Genomic DNA, 22,988 nt, shown 5'->3' with positions numbered 1-22,988 from the left:
ATTATGTTACCACCAAGAATACGTTACTTCCCCAACTGAAACTCACACAACGTTTACAGTATCCAAGATTCAGCTAATTAATATTTATAATATCTTAGATATAAGGTGATTACTCTAAGCAACTACTATAATTCATTATTTCTGTATAGAAACCAAGCTAATGGTGCTATATAGAAACTCCGGTGCCCCTAAACTGAAACAGAACTCTTTGGTTATGTTTCCAAGACTGCCAATTAATCAGGGAAGCATAGCCTGTCAACTCAGACCACAGAAGCAGAGAGCAGGGACACTCCCATGGTGGAAGCCTTCTTTCTCCAATGCTTAAGTCAAGGCAAGCTGCCACAGCCTAATGCAGCAATGGCTGTGCCGATAATAATAGTAGCTCCCAACACCCAGGATAGAAGGACCGTGCCTGTCTTAGGTTGCTTTCTGCAAGAGCAAAGCTTTACCCATCATCAGCATGCAGCTTCAAGCAGCTACGCCCTGTCTTAGGTTGACTTTCTCCCTGAAGATCTTACCTGTCACTGACTACCGGTCATGGGGGAAGGAGTACACACAATAGCCTTGACAAGCCACAAGAATATAACATATCTGGTATCCTCTGCCAAACTTCATATAACATATCTGGTATCTTCTGCCAAATTTCAGGTCAAACTGAATTGATCAGGCCTTAACAATTCCCCTTTCTTTGTTATCTAGATTTTCCTTTTGAAAATATAGGGAAGACAAGAGAATCTTAGCATTACAAAGTCTGATGCTCTACCCACTGAGCTATCTGAGCATCTTGGTTTAGGCATTAAAAGACATAACAATTTCCTATAAGCAGTATGCAAAGAACAATTAGCAAAGTTATTAAAGACAATCCAGAATTATGTAATACACTTTGAATCCATCCACAAGGATCGAGACTAGAAAGAGTATTTGCTAAAGTTACATTATCCATTTTGCCTTAAACATACGATTCTGTATTTTTCCAATCAGAAACAGAATCATAAAATTTAGGAGTAATACAAATCTGAGAAAAATTTTAATTACATACATATTGTATAGCTTTCACATTTCCAACAACTTATTTCCCAACCAAATCACACAGTTTTATGCAATTTTATAATTATTTTTAACTAATGAAGTCCCCTTGAAAAGCAACAATTTCTTTTTGATAATTTGAGTCTGATGTATCCAAAGTTTATAAGAATCATCATGCCAAAGTTCAACAAAGTCTTGTGATAGAACAGACTTCTTCCACACCAGCAGTAGTAGTCATAGCAGCAAGAGATGAGTTCCAAACAGCAGCGATAATCAGTCCAATCATGCATTTGCCTCGCCGTAACAGTCTTTTGAATTAGTCTCTGAACAGGACTGCTTTCTCAGGAACAATGAATTTTCACAGGAATCCATAAAGAATTTCGTTGAGTTAAAATCATAACTGATTCAAAAGATGGATTAAAAGCTATAGAGTTATTAACACAAGTATATAAATGACAATTTTGACATGTTAAGTTCATTTCTTGTACAACTGTGTGTCCTATTCTTATTTGAGGTTGAGGATTAGCTATTTTTCATCTACCCAAATTATAGGATTAACAGTATAAAACTTATCTTTAATAGGAACAATATTTTTAGATTACACTTTGAGGCACACTCCTTATAATCCTTACATTTTTCTAACCAACTTCCTAAAAGGCTACTTTTTGGAACAATTTTGCTGTCTTATAGGATAACAAGGAGGAGCTCCAAAGCACATAATATCAGAAGACACAAATTGAGTATAATTAAACAGTTTTTTTCTTTATAAGGAAAATTTTGGCTGACTGATTTCATAAGGAAAATTATAGGAAAACTAATAACCATAGTAGTAGGCTAAATATAAGGACGAAGGAGAGGGGGATTAAATACATGAGATTACCTCAGTTACAGTAGCAGAAATGCAATTTCGGCAGCAGAAATGCAAGTAATCAGAGCACGCATGGCTAAGAACAGATTTTCCAGAGTAAGTCCTTATTGATTTACCATAGATTGGGCCTTGAAAGTCAAAGCTTCAAACTGACCCATGTAGAAGATGATAACTTTCTCCGATACCGCCAACGTTTACTGGTCAGTGATAATGCCATAAAACAGATCCATCAACTCAGATGCCAGAAAGTGACTCCATTCCCTCTAGAAACAAAATTATCCTTTTCACTTGATAGTAATAGCTTTCCTGGTATCCAATCTTCGAATCCTTCTGGCTAAATCCAGACATTCACTGAGTCAGGCAAGAGTGATGATTCCTGTAAAAAATGCTTTTCTGCAGGAGATAAAAACTTTACTTTGGGGCAAATTTAAAAATTAATAATAAACAAAGTCTAAAAAATTCATAAGAAACAAAATCTAATCAAGTTAATGATAGATAAAATTAAACAGAATCTTAAATCAATAATAATGGACAAAATTTTAAATCCAAGAGCTCACAGAAGTCCTAAATAAAAATTCTACATTAATAATCAACAAAGTCTTATATATATGAATATAAATGAATAACTGATTAAAAATATAATAAAATCTTAAAAACAAAATCTTATATAATAAACAAAATCATAACTAATAATAATAGACAAAATCTCCAATAATAACTAATCTTATATTCTAAAGTTCTAAATTTCTATGATCTGGTGTATAATTTCATCCTTTTAACTTTTTTATAAGCATATTTATGTAAGTACATTGTAATATAGCTTACCCTAGAAGATTGTTTTTTACTACTAAAGTCTGTTAATATAAGCAGAAGCATTGTCTATATCAATAGTAATTGTAATTTCCATAACAAGGCAAGCTAACAAATGTTTCATACTATGATGGTTTTTTCAAATAAAGGAGTAACCCTAACAACACAGAACAGGTATCCAAAGTAACATAAACAAACTTAGAACAGCAAACCTAGAATAACTGTCTATGGAGACATAAACAAACTTGAAAGATGGAAACATGCAAACAGTATAACTATCCAAATAATTTATAGAATTATTGACAACTAAAAGCAACAAGTAATAATTTCAAAAGCAATCTAAGTATAGTCTACAGTAGCCACCTATATAACACTATTTATAGTAAATGGTACCAGTAGGTCAAAATATATAGAATTAAAGTAAGTTAAAAAATTTAGAAGTGTGCACAGTATAATTGACGTCATTAAAATCAACGGATCAAAGTATGTAGCATTTAAACCATATCCAAAACACACAGAACATACAAAACATATAAAACAAGCCAACCAACTTAAACTAAGAGACGTTGGTAACAGTCTACTTTAGACTGCAGTTATCACATCGCAGCCTCCTTTGGACTGCTAGCACCACCTCCTTTGGACTGCGTCCTGGGACAAGTAGCATATAGCAGAAGCAAGCCAAGCATAATCTACAGCAGTCATATATTTTACATTTCAGACAAAAATATGTACATCATTATTAAAGAATTACCAACTGAAGTTTACATCTTAGCTGAATTACAAACCAAAGTTTACATTTAATTGTACAGTGCCTCATACACCTAGGCTGTTTTGCTGTTTTCCATTTCTTTTCAGAGGGTCAGGGGGCCAGCCTGAACCTGGAAAAAATCTTGGAGAACATTTTTTAAGACAATAGGCCTGAGTCTGAAGTGAAGAGGCCAATTCCACCTCCAGAGTCAGCATCTCAGTAAACTCAAACAGCACATGACAATTTAACTATTGAATTCTGAGGCCTCTGTAAACCATCATAAAATAAAAAAGCAAAAGAAAAAAGCAAATTTTTACAATCATTTTATACACAGATAGTAAAATTATATAGTAAAGTTATGGAACTACTAAATAAACTTGTCCCTACCTATAATATTTACTGGAAGTTCTTATACATAAAGCTTGACAACAGCAATTTATCCACCAACACTAGAAGTTGTTTTGTATTTTACACTAATATAAATTGTAGATACTGGCCGAACTTATTGCAGTTTATAATTTGAGTAGTCCAATTAAAGGGCCAGTCATCCTTTTTAGTAATAGAAATATCTAATTTAATATCAACCAAACATATGAAAGATCTATCTTGAATTTTAAAAATAGGCTGTTGTGCTTCTAGCATCATAGCCCAATTAAAACTTCATACATTTTGATGGCCTCACCTGAAATACTTTCAAAATGGAGTGCTATGAAATTGTTACTAAATCTATTCTGTTGAAGCTCAATGAATAAATGTGCATCAGAGCTACCTTAGATTTTTATTTGGACTCATTAATAGGCTGTTTACTCAGATTGAGTGAGAATGAAATTTAATTTAATGGCATATGTGACAAAATTCAGAAACACATTAAAACAGACATTTTTATATCAATGAGTTATAACACTACAAGTCCCTAAAGCAATCAAAGAAAAGTCAGACAACTACACTTTTAAGATTACAGTTTAATGCTTTTCTTCAGCTTAGCAGGATAGCAGATGAGTTACTGAAACTACATTTGTCCAAATCCTGCCAAAGATATATAATGTATCAGCTTGTGTAAATGATCTTTGGGTAAAGAAATATAAATAATGTGGATGCTTATTCATACATAATTAAACTCTTGTTTTGCTAAGTGTGTTAATACTCTAGGACTATTTAAAGTAGAATCATCTTGAAAAATTTAAAATAAACCATGTAACTTATAAGTAGGAATACGAAGCACAGGATGAAGCCAATTAATAGCCCCCAAAAGCTTCTGAAAGTCATTTATCATTCTTATTTTTTCTAATCAAATTTATGCCAATTGTGGCTATATACACCATCTCGTCAGAGAAATAAGAAACAAAACAATAATACCTAAAAGACATCATACTACTCTACTTTTAATCTATCCATGACATTATAGCATAGGAAATCTATAAGAAAACATTAGAGGGTGCTATGGTTACAACTATGGCTGAGGAAAGATCAGTGGCTACACTACAAGCCCAATGCATACCATGACGACAGCGGGGACATTTGTCTGGTGGTCGAGACAATACCTTAGGACACTGTCTTTTAAAATGTCCTTTGGTATCACAACCGAAACATTTTAGTTTCGATTTTATTGTTCCCCTTTGAGGTCTTATAGAAGCCGCCAAAGTTTGAGCAAAAAGCTGCAACCTTTTGGTTTCAGAGTAAACATTACGACAGGCTCGAGCATAGTTCATTACATTACCTGTCTTTTTAATAGGTAAAATAGCTCGTTGACAATCCTCATTTGCATTTTTTAATCCATAACCTTCACTATTGCTTCTTGAGCAACAATTTTAGGCACAGAGCATTCCAAAGCCTTTTAAAGGCAAGCCAAGAATTTTATGACTCTTTTTCCTGTTAGCATAAGATAATAGCTTGAACATGTGCATCAGGAGAAGCAGCATTCTTTCTAGCTTTTGAAGAAGAAAATTTATAATACCATATAATTTATTGAATATATTTTGATGGTTTTGTCAATGATCTACTTAGAATTTTTAATCCTCTGAAGCTAGATTTCTATAATGATTAACCAAACCTACAAAAATTTCTTTCACATAAAGTGACTATGGACCATATAATGTTGCTATCTTTTGAATTTTAGTAAGGTGATCTATATCTATACTTTTATAGGTAGGTGATTACACTGCAGACTCAGAAGTTTAAGGAAACAAATCCAAATCTGACTCTGAATAAATAACTTACAGAAACTGCAATTCCATTGACAAGAGGATGTCGAATAACTGGAAACGCAGCCTCTGACCTAACAATTTCAGACAGATTTAGAGTCAGAAGTTTGTGCCAACAATTTTTGCAAAAGCCATTGTTATTCTTGACCTTCGTTTAGGTTTCATTTTTACTTTAGGCTTAGTCATAATCAGTCTCTGTAATTTCCTTCTAATGTATTGAGCCATAACTAAATCCTCATCAGAATCCTCTGTTTCATCCGAACTCTGAAGACTTGGAGCCGGACAAGGAGGAAGTAAAGACTCCTTCCTTGCAGGAATATCTAAAGAAGGCTCCAAATGACTCCTCAGGAACATCATAAAGATTAACTTGCTTCATTAGAAGTACAAAAAACCTGAGTTGGCAACAAGCTATTTGTGCCTAGATTAATTAATATAATAGCTGTTTGGATGAGTGCCCACACAGACCAAAAATCAAGAAGTATAGTTTCTCCGGTCTGAAATGCTTTTTCCACATTTGTTCTAACTTTGTCCCTGACTTCTAAATCTAAAGTTCCTGTATCAGGAAACCACGAATTAAACTCTACAACTATCTGCACACAATTATCTATCTGCCTTCTAGAAACCTGTGTTCCATTACTACGAAGAATATAATGAATTAAAGAAACAAAAGGAGTATACTTACCCTGTCCATTATACTTACATGAATTGCTACTCTATCCTCAAAACCTCCTCCGGATGCAATGTCGGGGGTCCCTATTCAGGCGCTAGCTGTCACGGTGCAGTGACCACAGTCCAAGCCTGAAGGGCTTGGGGAACCCGACGGATAGAAATCAAGACACAGGAGATACAGAGGTCTATGTGCCAGTGAATATTTATTGTGAACCAAACCAAGCTTATACAGGAATCAGATCTGGAGTAACCAAGGAATAACTAAGGATACATCACTAAACAGAAAGTAACCAAGGAATAACCAAGGATACATTACTTTACCAACAGAAAGTAACCAAGGAATAACCAAGGATACATTACTTTACCAACAGAAAGTAACCAAGGAATAACCAAGGATACATTACTTTACCAACAGAAAGTAACCAAGGAATAACCAAGGATACATTACTTTACCAACAGAAAGTAACCAAGGAATAACCAAGGATACATTACTTTACCAACAGAAAGTAACCAAGGAATAACCAAGGATACATTACTTTACCAACAGAAAGTAACCAAGGAATAACCAAGGATACATTATGTTAGAACCAAGAATACATTACTTCACCAACCGAAAGTCACACAACATTTACAGTATCCAAGATTCAGCTACATAATATTTATAATATCTTAGATATAAAGTGTACTGTTTGTGATTACTCTTAACAACTACTAAAATCTATTATTTCTATATAGAAACCAAGCTGACAGTGCTGAGAAACTCCGGTGCCCATAAACTGAAACAGAACTCTTTAGCTATGTTTCCAAGACTGCCAATTAATCAGGGAAGCATAGCCTGTCAACTCAGACCACAGAAGCAGAGAGCAGGGACACTCCCATGGTGGAAGCCTTCTTTCTTCAATGCTTAAGTCAAGGCAAGCTGCCACAGCCTAATGCAGCAATGGCTGCGCCGATAATAATAGTAGCTCCCAACAGGGAAGAAGGCCAAAGAACTAGAAGTGCAATGCAATGAGTTTCTCTGACAAACATGCAGCCTAAGCCATATAGACAATTAGGAAAACAGAGACATTGGGAAAAATGATAAAACCAAATAAATGAAGGTCAAAGTGAAGCAGAATGGCCAGAATAGTGGTGAATGAAATGTTTGTAATAGGATTATTTAAAATTGGTATGTTAAAGACAAAGAAGGTGTTGATAACTGTAGAAAAGATCTAAAGTATTAGAAGCAGGAACCTAAGCAGATGGGCAGAAGATAAAGAGATCAAGACACCAAAAGCCAAGGTTTTACATGAACCATTAGCATAGCTTTTGAGTATCACTCAGAATGGCAATGTAAGTAAAAGTAGCAAGAAAGATAATTTAGTATTCAGGGACTAAAGTTAGATCCATGAGGAAGACACAGATGATTAAAATATAAGGAAACTGAATTCAAGGTCTGACAAGGACTTAGGAAGACAAGAGACAAAAACCACTTATGTAAAAAAAAATTAAAATGCTTTTTGAAACCCACAAAATAAATTATTTATGCTCTGCACGTATAGAATAAATGTAGTTTTAAAAGTATATCCAAAATTTATGAATGCAGATGCTTGAGATAGGGAATGGTAGTAAAATTATAAGTTGAGCTAGCAAGGTAAGCGCCAACTCTCTCACGATGTTCTATTAATTCAATGACAGATGGGAAACAAGAACAAAACCAGAGTTAACAAAAACAGAGCAAACAACCAATTATCATTTACTATTCTTTAGAACTAACTGTTCCATTTTAAAAAGGCCATATACTGGGGCTGGAGAGATGGCTCAGCAGTTAAGAACACTGACCGTTCTTGCAGAAGACCTGGGTTCACACCCCACCACCCACATGACAGTTAACAACTGTCTGTAATTCCAGTTCCAGGGAATCTGACAGTCTTTTCTGTTCTCCACGGGCACTGCATGACATGGGTGCACTTACCTACATGCAGGCAATACATGCATACACATAAAAAATAATTTAAAAAATTAAATAAAAAGGCCATATTATGGGGGCTAGAGAGATGGCTCAGTGGTTAAGAGCACTGGCTGTTCTTACAGGACCTGGGTTCAGTTCCCAGTACCCACATGGCAGCTAACAACCATCCTTAACTCCATTTCTGGGGATCCAATGCCCTCTTCTGACCTCTGCAGGCACTGCATAACATGGGTGCGCTTATACACATGTAGGCAATTCAATCATACATGTAAAATAATAAAAATATTTTTAAAAAGAATGCCGTATTATTAGACATAAAAGGGATAATTCATCTAGATATTTATCTGTTTGACATGAAATTTCCAAGAAACAACCTGGCAATTTCTAATATGTTGGACCAAAATTAGGGCATGAACTCTCAATTTGTAGAAAAACTGTTCCAAATGTGCATTATGGCTGTCCTAAAGAAGCAGTATTCACAATGAGACATATATTTGAATTGATCAGATTATTGAAAATTTTAAATTATAAATACATACAAAATTCTTATATGAAACTTATGTACCAGACCAAGATATGCAACAATTTCAAGGAAGTAGCAAGGTTGTTTTCTTTGTTGAAAAGAAGTGAAAAACCACTAGAAAGGCTGGGCGCTATTATGAAAATAATTCAGTTATACTTGAGTAACAAATCAATGAGCAGATAATAAAGATGTTTTATTGGAGGACAGCACATAAATTTCAAAATCTTATATGTATTTAACTTATGATTACTGATGGTAATGAATTTTAGTCATTTAAAAATAGGAATCACTGCTATTTATTTTTTAAAAAAATCACTTTTAAAAAGGAACACTTAAAGCAGATTAAAAAGAGTACATTTATTACTCATGAATTTTTTTTGAAAATTCAGTGCAGAATAAAGCATGCATACGTCAACCAATACAGACTCATTAAATATATATTTTAAAATACTGAAGATCAAACTTAAAAGTACATAAATACTTTAATAAACAGTCTAATACTATGGCGCACATTAGATTGCATACAAACACAGTTAGGCAATATGCCAGGAGTTTAAAGCACAAAGATGGTATCTGTTATTATGTAGCTATGGGTATAGAAAATTCCTTATATCCTAGAAGTATTTAAAGTCAGTATTTCTCAGTGTAGTCAATCCAAAGCACCCCTGGTAATTACAATTTTCAGAGTGCCTGAGAGCCAGGAGAAAGAACCCTGTAGTTTTAGTAGGAAGAGTCTGACTTAAACTGATTTTTTTTTTTAAAAGCACACGCTTTTAAATCCTGAGCTATCTCTGAAGCATTCTCTCTCTCTGTCTCTCTCTCTCTCTCTCTCTCATCTTTTTGAGACAGGGTCTCTCTGTAGCTCCAGCAGGCCTGGAACTCGCTATGTAGACCAGGCCTCAAACTCACAGAGTTTGTCTCTGCCTCCTAAGTGCTGGGACTAAAGGCATGTGCCACCACGCCCAGCTTGAAGGCACCCCCTCCCCTTTTTTTCCTATATGTTTTTATTCAGCTCTTATGGAAATCTTTTGGGCATGGGAATCCAGCATTTGTAACTGTTAGATTTTTCTCATCCTTTGAGCCTTGGTATTTGTATAGCAGCTGTTAAAAACAGGTGATGGACAGGGACTTGGTCATCTATGCAAATCATGTCTCCCTGCATATTTTACCAAAACATTTCAGATGTACTTCAAATATGTGTCTACACATTTAGATGCTGATCAGTGTGAAGGTGAACAGGAAAACTACATGGTGTCTTACTTCAAGAGACAAAATGACCTACAGTAACAGTATGTGAAGGTGCTTTGCAGGCAATGATAGACTGGCACCATCCTTTGAAATATTCTGGAAAAAAAAATCCATTTTGTATCCTTTGTATGTTCAGAATGTAACATTATCAGAAACCCTTTAAAAAAAAGAAGAAGAAAAAAAGATGCTAAAAAAAAAGTCCCCATTTTAAAAGTCAGGATTTCACTATGTAGCTCTGGTTGGTCTGATTGGTCTATATTGACCTTGCTGGCCTCAAACTCACATGAAGTTTGCCTGCCTCTGTCTCCCAAGTACTGGGATTAAAGCATGTGCCACCATGCTTGGCCTTTACAAAAAAAAATTATTCTTTTTGAGACAAGGTCTTATGTAGCATAGATTGGCCTCAAATTCACTATGTAATCTGATTCTCCTGTCTCCACTTCTCCAGCACTGGGTTTAAAAGTGTACACTATCATACTCAGTGGTATTTTTAGGACATTTAACCTTTTTCTATTACACCATATTAGCAGTACCATGTTTGAGAAAATAAATTTAAGCCAATTTAAGCTAACCAACTTGAAGTTGGTGATGTCAGGTGGTGCATAGCCATCATTTATATACATACTTGTGGGTTTTGCCACTTTCAAATAAACAAAATCAGATGTGTTCTTTAAGGCAGTTACTGCTTCTTCATGAGTAACTTCTAAACATACACTGTTCACCTAAAAGAAAATCTGGAGAAATAATTATTCAAAGACATTTCATGTGCTTTTTGGTCAAAAACAATTACTCAAATGATAGGGGATATCAGTGAGCAATTAAAGGAAAATAGCAATGGATAGAAAAGAAAATGACCATTTTTACTGTCTATAATACAGGGAATGAATTACATACACGTTAATGAGATAAACAATCTTGATTTCAGCTTCTTTTCCCAGTCTCAACTTCCTCTCATCTTAGGCATTTAGGAATATAATATGTATAGGCATATTTTAACTAAAAAAATATTCTATATATACAAATGTCTGCTCTGCATGTATGTAAGTGCACCCATGGTCGTGCAATGCCCACAAAGGTTAGAAAGGGGTGTCAGTCCCCTGGAACTTGAGTTACAGATGGTTGTTAGTTGCAACGTGGGTGTTGGGAACCAAACATGGGTCCTCTTCAAGAACAGTCAGTGCTCTTAACTGCTAAGCCATCTCTCCAGCCCCTTAGTTCTTCTTTTAATGAGACAGCATATTGAGGGCAATAGAAGGAACGTATGTGATATGAACTCACAGATACCTACCTCCTCTGGTTCCCAAATGCTGAGAAGCCCGATCTAGCCTCTGGAGAATAAAAACACCTGGCTTTAAAAGCCCCAGTTGAACTCTCAGCTGACAGGCAACACCAATTTTCCTGCCATATATATGAACCAACTTGGACATAGATTGTCTAGCCCTAGTTAGTTGACACTGTGGTGAAACAAAGATAGGCTATTTCTATGAAGCCTTGCTCAATTTGAAGAACTATATGCAGTATGTACCTGTTGTTTTTGCCAATAAATTTTGTGTCTTCTTATTTAGCATTAGATAACCAAAGAAATGATAAGATTTGCTGAGGGATTCAATGTGCAGTGTCAAAGAGGACGATCTCAAAGTTTTTAGAGTTGAGCAAAGATATCTGACACTTATCACAGAGCCTTGAGAGTAAGCACTAATAAAGAAGAGAATGGACACAGCCTGACTTCCGAAGAATCATCCTATCATTCAGAGGCTAGAGAGGTAAGAAAGAAATAGGAATGGAGAATGAGAAACAGTGTTAGTGAGGTAAGAAAAGTATCAAATTAGAGGATGACTATTAGGCAAAATAAAAGCTGGGAGAATGAAGGTATGTTAAATACCACATAAGTCCATTAAAATGAGGCTTCAGAATTGCATAATTTCGGTATAATTATAATAAAGGCTTCATGAAAACATGTTCAAGAGTGAATGAGAGTGCTGCTGCTTGTAGCTCAACACAGGTTGCCGGCTTCCTACCAACAAATACTGGTTCTAGACAAAGTAAAAGAAAGCACAGTACACGTGAAATTAAAGCACAAAATCAAAGGCTGAGGAGATGGCTCAGTGGGTACAAGTGCTAAGTGTGCAAGCCAAAGATCTGACTTAGAGCTCTGGAACTCCTTAAAAAAAAAAAAAAACAGATGTGGGTATGGGTGGCACATGCTTTTAATTTTAGCCCTCAAGAAGCAGAGGCAGATGGATCTGGGTTTGAGGTCAGCCTGGTCTACACAGTGACTTCCAGGCCAGCTAGGGATACATAGTGAAACCTTGTCACAAATAAATATCAAACCAGATGTAAAACCACATTGAATTTTTAGCAAGTATCAAAAGGCGCCCCAAGCCAACGAATTCATATGAAGGGGTTGGCGGTGGGCGCAGCCAGGAGGTGGCTGTGACCACTCCATCATGCAGCACCCTGGTGCACCTCTCTTGCTGGGGACTGGGCCTGCCAGTGGCAATTGTGTAACACACCCACGGTCAGGCAGGCCATCATCATCAACCAGTGGCCATCAAGACCTGGCTACAATCCTCAGCAGCAATAGGAACCTGGGAAGTCTATAGATTTCAGAAAATAAGCTAGAGGACACTGGTGTAAAGCTGCTGTGTGAAGCTGTAAAACTTTCCAACTGCCACTCAGAGAATCTTGAATTGGAGGTCTGTGCTGGATAGCTTTAGTGTCAACTTGACACACCTGGAGCAAGCCAGTAAGCAGAGTTCCTCCATGACCTGTGCTCCAGCTCCTGCTTTCAGGTTCCTGCCCTGAGTTCCTACCTTGGGCTCCCTAATGAACTGCGACCTGGGAGTTTTAAGCTGAATAAACCCTTTCCTCCCCAAGTTGGTATTGATCAGAGTGTTTTGTCACAGCAATGGAGAACAAACTGAGACAAGGCCTGTGAGCTGATACCTAGCTTCTGCTTTTACCCTCAGTAAAATCCACTGGGGACCCAACCTGTTGGAGAATGCTTTGGTCCACAGTGGGGTGATTGTGCTGTGTGAAGCCCTGAAATAGCCAAAGTGTAACCTCCGTGTACTTGGGCAGCAAATAACTGATTCTGATGAGGAAGTCCAAGTGTTTATGATCGCTGAGGAAGAGAAAAGTGCTTAAATGACAATCCTAAGCAGTGTGTTAAAAGAGAAACAGAAAATAAGTGTGAAAATCCCATTGCAGGAAATCTGGATGTGTTCCAACCCCAAACCGTGAACAAAAGAAAAGGAGTAAGCCCTTATCTTGGCACATCTGTGTGTAACAATGAGAGATTACTGACATTCTAATGATTTCTCTGACACCTAGTTCTGATGTGTTTTGTAAGATGGATGGGGTTTTTTACTTGCTCTGTGGTCTGAGAAAAGCCACTCAAAGATCTTCATGGTAAGTAGAGGACATGAAGGCAGGGGTGAGGTGGGGTGGTGGTGGTTAAGGTGAGGGTAGAGGAGGTCTAAATAGGATCAAAACAAAATGTATGAAATTCTTGAACCAATAAAAAAATTTAATAGTATCAAAAGAGTACATACAGCACCGTAGACTTAAAAGCTCCTAAATAATAGTTTTTAAAAAATTTAGGCATAAGCACATGATTAAACAGTTTTTAAGAAGCAAAAGAAAGGCTGGAGAGATTGTACAGTGGCTAAGAGCACTGACTGCTCTTGCAGAGGACCTGGGTTCGATTCCCAGCACCCACATGGCAGCTACAAACCATCCTTAACTCCAGTTCCAGGGGAATCCAAAGGCCTCTTCTTGACCTCCGCAGCATTGCACGACATGGGTGCACTCGCATACATGCAGGCAATACACTCGTACACATAAAATTAAAAACAAATATTAAAAAGAAAAAGAAGCAAGGAATAAGATACATACGACTGTTAGTGTTCTGATTTGGGTGTTGACTAATGATTCACTGGTTTTCACTAGATTAAAACAGACAAGTTAAAACAAAAGAAGGCCATGTATGACCAAATGATGACACTGTACCATAAACTTAAGAGATTATGATTTAAAAGATTTTGATTTAACAATTTTGTGTACTTGCAAGAACTCAACTCTTCAACTAAGAGAGAAATGGACATACAGAGGGGTGAGAGAGAAAACAGAAGTCAGAGAAGACAGAAAGAATCAAGGACGGGGCTAGCAGAGAAAAAGGTCATGATACTACCTAGAATTACTTTGCAGTTATCACAAAAGCTGGCTAGAATTCATTCATTTAGATATCATTCAAGTGGCTTTGGTATGGTAGTTGATATTTACCAGGCTCCTGACAGGAAAAAAAAAGTAGACATTAAAATGACTTTAAAAACAACACACTTAAAACCAGGCATGGTGGTGCAGGTCTTTAATCCCAGCACTCAGTAGGCGGAACTGTGTGAGAAGGAGGCGAGCCTGGTCTACATAGCGTTCCAGGCAAGGTGGGGCTTCAGGGAGACCCTGTCTCAAAAGAACTCAAAACCAAATCAAAACAAAACATACTTTTTATACTTACAGCTAGAAGCTTATCTCCAATCTGAAGCTTGCTATCTTTGTGTGCTGCACCTCCTTCAATTATTTTGGTTACATAGATGCTATTATCACCAGGAACATGCTGATTTCCAACACCTCCAGCAATGCTGAATCCAAAACCTGTTTGGAATGTACCAGTTTAGATTCTCATCAATAAAGGTGAATTAAAGCCTAGAGCAAGGGGTGGGCAGGGTGGGGGTTGCACATGGTGTTGTTTGAAAAGTAGAAGGTAATCATTCCATCACATAGAAAATAATGTATTTAGTTATCTATTTTTAAAAATCTTAAGTTTTTATTCTCCAAACAGGGAACAATTATGAATATAGGCACTTTAATAGCTACAGACATTCCTTTTTCTCTTTGGATTATTTATTAATTTATTTATTATTTATTTTTGATCTTTTTGAGACTGGGTCTCTCTGTAGCCCCAGCTGTCCTGGAACTCTGTAGACCAGACTGGCCTTGAACTCACAGAGATCTGCCTGCCTCTGCCTCCCGAGTGCTGGGATCAAAGGCATGCGCCACCATCCCCAGCCTTGGATTATTTCTTAAAGCCTTTCCTTAAATGCATTTGATAATCTATAGAGAAACATTATAAAATCATATTTTACTTTTGTTTCCATTCAAATTGTACTTTTTACTAACATTTTCAAAGAATAAAATAACTGAGAAGAAATAATAAAATTTTCTTTGTGGTAGGTAGAACATCAGGCTTTACAAGCATGGATACTTTTTGTCCTTTTTCAATAGTCTCTTGAATTAACAATTTTAAACAATTTCTGCAGCTCCTAAATTTCACAGCTTCAACACGAAATTCTCCACTCTTTTTCATTGTTGGAATTTCACATTTTCTATGAAAGCCAAGAACTGGAATTACTATTTCAATTTATCCTCAATCTCATCAATGTTTTCAAAATTTAGAAATCAAACCTTGCAGTTCCTCAATGCAGAGGTAACTAATTGCCCAGGACACACACTATACGATCTTTTAATGTGACCTGTGTTCTGCTTTTAAAGTATCTTGTAGATAGTCAAAAGTTACATTTAAAAAAAAGTGAGGAAAAAAAAAACAACAAAAAATGTTATATGAATGCTACACATGATTTCAAAGGGACAAAATGTTTCTTTTACTATTAGGAGTCTTTAACAAAATGATACTTAAAACAGACAGGGACTAATACACCTATTAAGCAGATGAACAGGGAGATGGATGGTACTTGCTAACAAGCCTAATGATTGGAGTTTGATCCTCAGGATCTACATGTGGCAAGAAAACTGAATCCTGTAAATTGTCCTCTGAGCTCTATACACATACTGTGTCATACCACACTCCCTCTCAAATAAATAAAAGCAATTAAAAAAATTAAAGTCAGTAGAGAGGCTGTTTCCTACTTTTCAAAACTTTTAAAGACAGGCTATGAAACATTTGACTATAAAAATCACATGAGGGCTGGGGAGATGGTTCAGAGGGTAAATTGCTTGTGGTGCAAACACGAGGACTTGAGCTCGGATCCCCATCAGTCATGTCAGAAGCCAAACATAGGGCATGTGCCTGTAATGCATTCAAAGTATTCAAAGACAGATACACACATACACACAGACACAATATCAGATGGAACTCACTGGGCGTGGCTGTACACAGGCCTTTAATCTCAGGCTCTAGGAGGCAAAGGCAGGTAGATCTTTGTGAGCTCCAGGCCAGACCTAGCCACGTAGTGAAACTATCTCAAACAAAACATAAAAAGAAAAAGAAAAATAATCACATGGAACTCATACATTTCTTACTTAATAATCTTAGTTTTATTTATCACATACCTTTAGGACCTTTAGTCAGCTTTATTTCCATTACTTTTTCTGATACTGGTTTCCGTCTTTTTACACACAACCGTACAATAGATCCAGCTTCTTTCAATGTTTCGACTGCTTTGCTGTGTGTTACATCACAAACATCTGCTTCATTTACTCTCAATATACAGTCATTTACCCTGAGAAAAAAGTTAAATATTAAAACATCAATTTTTTACTTTAGCAATTTTCTATTTTTGCTTTCAAGATAGAATTATTTTAAGAAAATATAAATGAAGAAGCTACATGTTAGATTCCAAAGTATAAATACAAACATTTCCCAAGAGGTGGCAAAGGGAGGAAAACAGCGCAAATAATAGAGTATATGTTATTATATATAAGCATTAAGATACTAGAGAAATAGCAAATATTTACTTAGCACAGAGAACCACATGCTGTTATTTCCTTATTTTAGTCCTTATAACAACCAGTAAGGGAGGTATATCTTTTTTATCCATTTTATATATGGACAAACTGATGGACAATTGAATTTTGTGTGTGGCCCTCGTCTGGAAATCTTATGTAGACTAGGGGAACCTTAAACTCATAGAGATCGACCTGTCTCTCACTCCCGAGCACTGGGATCAAAGATGTGTGCCACCATGATGGGTCAATGATGAGTTTTAATAGTGCTCTCAAGGCTATACAGTGAGAGCTGTATTTAAATAGGAGAAAAATGAAGGCCACAAAAGTGCCAAAACTGAGACTGACTTATACAAAAATAACTTGTTTCTTTCATTCTAGATTCTAGAATTAAAAGAATTAAGATTTTCTTGAAAATTGACGTGAAATTAAGGATTGGATCATTTAATTCAAAGTTCTCATGTAAATTTTTTTTTTTTTGGTCTTTTTGAGACAGGGTCTCCCTGTAGCCCCAGCTGTCTTAGAACTCACTATGTAGACCAGGCTGGCCTTGAACTCACAGAGATTGGCCTGCTTCTGCCTCCCAAGTGCTGGGATTAAGGGAGTGTGCCACCACGCCCGGCTGTAAATAATTTTTAAAAATTTGTTCCTATTTTCAACATTTCAACTTAGTTTTGGTCTCGGTTTTGACTGCATGTTTTTCCAGTACAAAAAAAAAAAAAAAAAAAAAAAAAAGCAAGTAAGCAGGAAAGGAAATAAAACACAATTAAAATACTAAAATTGGTCCTGACAATCTTCTATAACTAATTACTTTTTCTAGGACAGAAATTCTGCACCCAAAGCATACTACTCTAGGTATGTTCTTCAGTTTAAAAAAGGGAACAATACTTTTCACATACGCAGCACATAAAAAGGGCACTAATATGATCGGGAAATAAATGTTTACAATTGCAAAAAATGGTCAAATTCCTAATTTTTATGTCCAATTTCATTAATATGCTACCTGTCATAATCAGTGAGAAGTTCAGCTTAAAATCTGAAGAGCTGCATAAGGTAACAACAGCCTTAAAATGCCATTTTAATAGATCATAGATTATAGAAACCCTTAGTTCTAAAGTTTCAGTCTGTAACATATATACATAAAACAATCAAAGAAACAGGGAAAATGATGTAATTTATAGGCCAAGGAAATAACCAAGTTCTAAAAATAAATTTTTCCAAAACAGAATATTATCTAAATAAGAGATCAATGTTATTTTTACAGTTTGTATATCCTTTATTCAAATGCTACTGAGGAACATACATGTGTAATAGAGGAACATATACATGTTTATTTTTTTATGCTGGTACTGTGGATTGAACTTGGAGTCTTGCTCATGCTAGGCAAGCGCCCTACCACTGAGCTACATTCTCAGCCCTTGGCTTTTTGAAGCAACTCACTCTATAGTCAGGCTGACTTTAAAAACTCTCAACTGGGGGGTTGGAGAGATGGCTCAGCGGTTTAGAGCACTGACTGCTCTTTCAGAGGACCCAGGTTCAATTCCCAGTACCCACATGGCCGCTGGCAGCTGTCCTAACTCCAGTTCCAGGGGATTTGATGCCCTCTTCTGACCTCCGAGGGCACTGCATGACATGGGTACACTTACACACATGCAGGCACTACACTCATACACATAAAATAAAAATAATAAAATATTTTTTAAAAAAACAACACTCAATTGGGGCAGGGAAATAGCTCAGTAGTAAAGTGATTGCCATGCAAGTGTGAGTGCTAGAGTTCGGATCCCCAGCACCCAAGTGACTGTCCTAATTAGCTTTAAATTATTTATTTATTTATTTATTTTTATTTAATGTGTACAAGTGTACGAGTATTTTGCCTACATTTGTGTAAGTGCACCACACGTGTGCCTGGTACTCAGGTAGGCCAGAAAAGGGCAATGGATCTTCTGGAACTAGAGTTACAGATGGTTGTTATCCTCTACATAGGTTCTGGGAATTGAACCTGGGTGCTCTTCAACAACAGGCTGTGCTCTTAATTGCTGAGTCATCTCTCTAACCCCCTAGTTAGCTTTAATTGTCACTTGACACAGCCTACAGTCAAAAGACTCCTCAACTGAGGAATTGTGAAGATTTGACTGGCTAGTCAGCATGTCTATAGAGGACTGTTTTGATTGTTAGTGTTCCTCTATGAACCTTGCCTCAAGTTCCTGAGATTCTTGTTTGCCCTGACTTTTCTCAATGATGGATGGACTGTAACTTGGAAGTATAAGCCAAGTAAATCCTTTTCTCTCCTATGATCCTTTTGGTCATGGCATCTGCCACAGCAAAGCAACACAATGAAACTAGGTCAGTGGGTGTGGCAGCCTGCTTGTCATCCTAGGCCTCAGGAGTTAAGAGACACGTTATCCCTAGAACAAACTGGCTAGCTAAGTTACCTAGACTAGAATTGATGAGCTCTGGGCTCAGCATGAGACCCTGCCAAAATGTGTAAGATGGAGAACCAAGAAAGACACCTGATATCAACCCCTGGTCTTTACCTGCATGGGTATACAGATGCATGGGCACATAGATGCGTGTGCACTGCCGCTACATCTAATCTCTGCAATGCAAAAAACCAAGCAAACATGGAAACAAGCCACCTTCCAAGTGCTGGTAATACAGACATGCACTATCATATCTGGTTTCCTATGGATCTTATGTAGGTTTACATATAAGGCAAACCTTATATGTACAGTATCTTATACATATTTCCTAACCAGAAAAGAAATTGAAAATATTCTTGTTAATTTATCTAAAAACACGAAGGTGAACTCATGATTTCTATAAATTTGGCTATAAACATTTAAGCTATCAAAATTTATTATTCAAAATATTAGAACATCTAAGATAAACCCAGATTTCTAAATGAAAAGAGGTCAACAAGAACAAAATGATCCTATTAATTGAAATCATGTTCGCCATCACCTATGTGAGCTACCATGACAGTGTCTCTTATTTGTGCTACCACTTGCAGTCGAATATCCTGGGGTCCCTCTGGAGCAGCACCTCTACCCTGTTACACTGGGGTGCTCATCACAACCTCTAGTTTACGACACACCGCAACCTTCCACCTTGGGCAGCTGCTCCTCCCGTGATAATTTTGGTGATGAAAATACTTGAGTCATCTCCAATGTGTGGGTTGTCTGTACCTCCTGCAATGCTGAAACCAAGCCCTGAATTTCCCTAGGGATAGAGGTAAAAAATTCCAGACAGTAAGAATTATTTTGTTGTTGGCAAGTTCTTATCACTGTAGGATCTAGAAACTGTACTAAAATAGGGAATACAACACAGAAAGATATATGCATGAGTGAGTAAGAAGATTCAAAATTAAACAGATGTGTTCTTCAAAGAAGGAAAAATCTCTTCAGTGGTATTATTGCTCAGTAGGTGAAATTGAAGAAAATGTACTGAATTAGTACCTCTGAAATTTAGTTTGCAGTTCTTTCTTTCAAAATACATGCATTTTTTTCTGTAGATTACTCTCCACCTGCAGAGGCGTCACTACAAATGTCTTTCTTTTAAACTCTACCTCATCTATATTTGGTAAAGCAAATCTCTGCCAAGAGACAATGACTGATGGGATCTTTCTGCTGTCTTTATTCATTTATTTTATTATTTTTAGAAAAGTCTTGCTATATAGTAGATACTAACTTCTAAATTGAGGCAATCCTCCTGGCCTAAGGCTCCTAAGCACTGGGATTGCAGGCGTGCTAGAATGTCCAGCTAGTGTCTATATTTCTGAGAGTAGGTTCAGTCTTTTAAAAAGGGGGTGGATGTGGAGTTTCTCTTCTGCTCATTTAGATAGTCACTTATTTTAAAGTGTCCAAACTGGAGCTGCTAAGTAACAGCTGCTATTAATCCTTGAGGTGTTTAACCAATATGCCCAACTACCAAAGGGCATTTTTTTTTTTTAAGTACTGAAAAGCAAATCTGAGCTCTTAACATTGGTGAGTTTTCTTGATGGCAAAATGAACTCTGCTAATGCTGCCTTACTGTTTTGCTTGTTTTACAAACTGGAAAAAATGAAATTCTGAATATTTACTTACAGAAAGGGTCCTAGAGCCATAAAATGTCTTTAAAGAGAGATGACATTTCTTTGCTCTAAGAAAAGGCACTTAAAATGTTTATTTTCTCAAGAATCTTCTGAAGGTAGCTTTCAGGCAATTCAAGTAAATGGGTATATGTGTCCTATTACTTAACAATTCATATTAAATAGCTTAAGCAGTCAGGCTCCTGCCATTTATCCTAAAATTCTAACTTTTTTTTCAACCTAAATTCTTTAAAGAATTAGTAGAATCTCAATACTAACAACAGATTGTGGGAGGCTGCCAAGAAATTTAAATATCCAAGTTATTCAAATAGTGAAAAGCATAATGCAAAGTCCTTAAACTAAACATAAGGAATTTAAAAGGCATTGAGAAAGGATGAAAAATGAATAAATCAAACAGCAAAAGATGTCACAAAATGCCACACTAAAATATGTTCAATAGATTAATACTCCGCTTACTTGAATGTTATCGAGGTATCCACCTAACTTGAGCAGGTGACCTAAATTTAAGTAGTAGGAAATAAAGATCTATTACACATGTAAAAGACCCTCTCAGGTCTACTTAATTTTCTGAGCAATGTTCGTTCTGGCTTCAAATATGATCAAATTATCTGACATTTTAGTTTTTAAAATGCAGACATCCTGCTAACTTTGGAGATTTACTTGTGTGGAATACTTAATTGTATGAACACACATATACACTTATCCTATATGTGTGTGTATATGTATATTTGAGACAGGATTTCATGTAGCTCAGGCTTCCTTGAATTTGCTCTGCAGTAAGATTGGCTTTGAACTGATCCTCCTCCTGCTCCCACCTCCGAAGTACTGGGAACACAAGTGTGTGCCACCATGCTCAGCTAGCATGCTGCTTTCTTAAAATGAGTATCTTTAATTTTTTATTTTATTATTATTATTGACAGGATCTCACTATGCAGCTCTGGCTGGCCTGGAACTCACTATATAGACCAGGCTGGCCTCAAACTCAGAGACCTGCCTGCTTCTGTCTCCCAAGGGCCAAGATCAAAGGCCTATGCACCATACCCAGCAAAAGTGAGTATCAAGGGTGACAATTTAAAAGAAAATTTCTAATTTTACAAACTATCATTGTTAAATTTTTACAAACTACCATTGTCTAGAGCACCCTAAAGGGATAACTAAAAGTATTGTAGTTTCCTGGATGGTATCCTACAAGAGAAAACATAAAAACCAAGGAAATAAGAGGCTTCAATTAATAATGCACATATATTGGTTCATTAGTTGAAACAAACATATTGTAACAAAGTCAGATGTTAACAATAGAAAGCTGAGTCCAGAGTAAATGGGAATTCTCTGTATTACTTTTATACATTTTGTGTAAATCTAAATAAATTTAAATGCTATTAAAGAAAATAAGAACTCTGAAAACACTATGGCTAATTTTATGATCTGTGAACTTACAAAAGAAAACATTCCATTCTTCAGGTTTGAAAGACTTTCTCCCTTGCATTCTATGAGCAATATATTAAAAATTTCTTTAAAGCAACAGATTAAGATAAGAGTTTTTACCCTTTCAAGTGTAATTTCTTCATACTCACAGTCTCGTCAAAGCCATTAACCCAATGGGGGAAAGAGAAGTAGCTTAGAAATTCAGGGTGAAAAATCTGAAATGGCAAGATAATTCTGCATGATTTGTTAATGAAAACCTGTTAAATGTGACACTGATCAAACAATACAGCTCCATTTTAGTAGTTTTAGGAAAGATTTATAAAGAAAGGAAGCATGTAAATGTGACTGACCACCTTGTAGTATCGTTAGCATTCACAGTATCATGACTTCCAAACACAGCGGCAAGGTGCACTTGGTTTTTAATGTTACTGAACTCTGACACTTGTCTTGAGCCACACACCAATCAGTTGTCAGGGCTTCCTAACTTAAATACTGTAACTTTTGTAAAACATTATCACTTGTTCAATCTCATTGTAAGTATTGTAAATACTCTGATTCAGGCTTTGGCTAAACTTCCTATGGGATAATGCAAAGGAATATAATCTGCCCAATCATTTAGATTAGTAGTATTCACTGTTCAAATAGTTCTGTGTCTTAATCAGATAGATCTTTTTAAAGCCCAGGCTGA

At 36.3% G+C, this 22,988-nt stretch overlaps 1 protein-coding gene across 1 annotated transcript; it reads right to left on the bottom strand.

Annotated features, from left to right (window-relative positions):
• Positions 1–10,425: 10,425 nt before the first annotated feature.
• LOC115066987 (disks large homolog 1-like) lies at positions 10,426–22,442 on the bottom strand. Its single transcript, XM_029554097.1, has 5 exons — positions 22,421–22,442; positions 19,883–20,007; positions 16,393–16,562; positions 14,561–14,697; positions 10,426–10,766 (listed from the first exon to the last, which is right to left on the bottom strand). The coding sequence occupies exons 3-5, from the start codon at positions 16,421–16,423 to the stop codon at positions 10,428–10,430; spliced, it is 507 nt and encodes a 168-aa protein (XP_029409957.1). The 5' UTR covers positions 16,424–16,562; positions 19,883–20,007; positions 22,421–22,442; the 3' UTR covers positions 10,426–10,427.
• Between the last annotated feature and the right edge of the window lie 546 nt (positions 22,443–22,988).

The sequence above is a fragment of the Nannospalax galili genome, unplaced genomic scaffold (assembly GCF_000622305.1).
Source record: "Nannospalax galili isolate Female #2095 unplaced genomic scaffold, S.galili_v1.0 scaffold2065, whole genome shotgun sequence".
In the NCBI taxonomy this organism is placed as follows: domain Eukaryota; kingdom Metazoa; phylum Chordata; class Mammalia; order Rodentia; family Spalacidae; genus Nannospalax; species Nannospalax galili.
The sequence above is the reverse complement of the archived record's forward strand: the minus strand, read 5'-3'. Positions and strand labels throughout refer to the sequence as shown.

Coding starts and splice junctions, on each gene's coding strand:
- LOC115066987 (XM_029554097.1), bottom strand. CDS start 16,423: ATGGAAATAAAGCTGACTAAAGGTCCTAAAG. Junction 14,698..16,392: donor GCTGACTAAAGGTCCTAAAG/GTATGTGATAAA, acceptor CATTCCAAACAG/GTTTTGGATTCAGCATTGCT. Junction 10,767..14,560: donor TTGGAGATAAGCTTCTAGCT/GTAAGTATAAAA, acceptor ATTTTCTTTTAG/GTGAACAGTGTATGTTTAGA.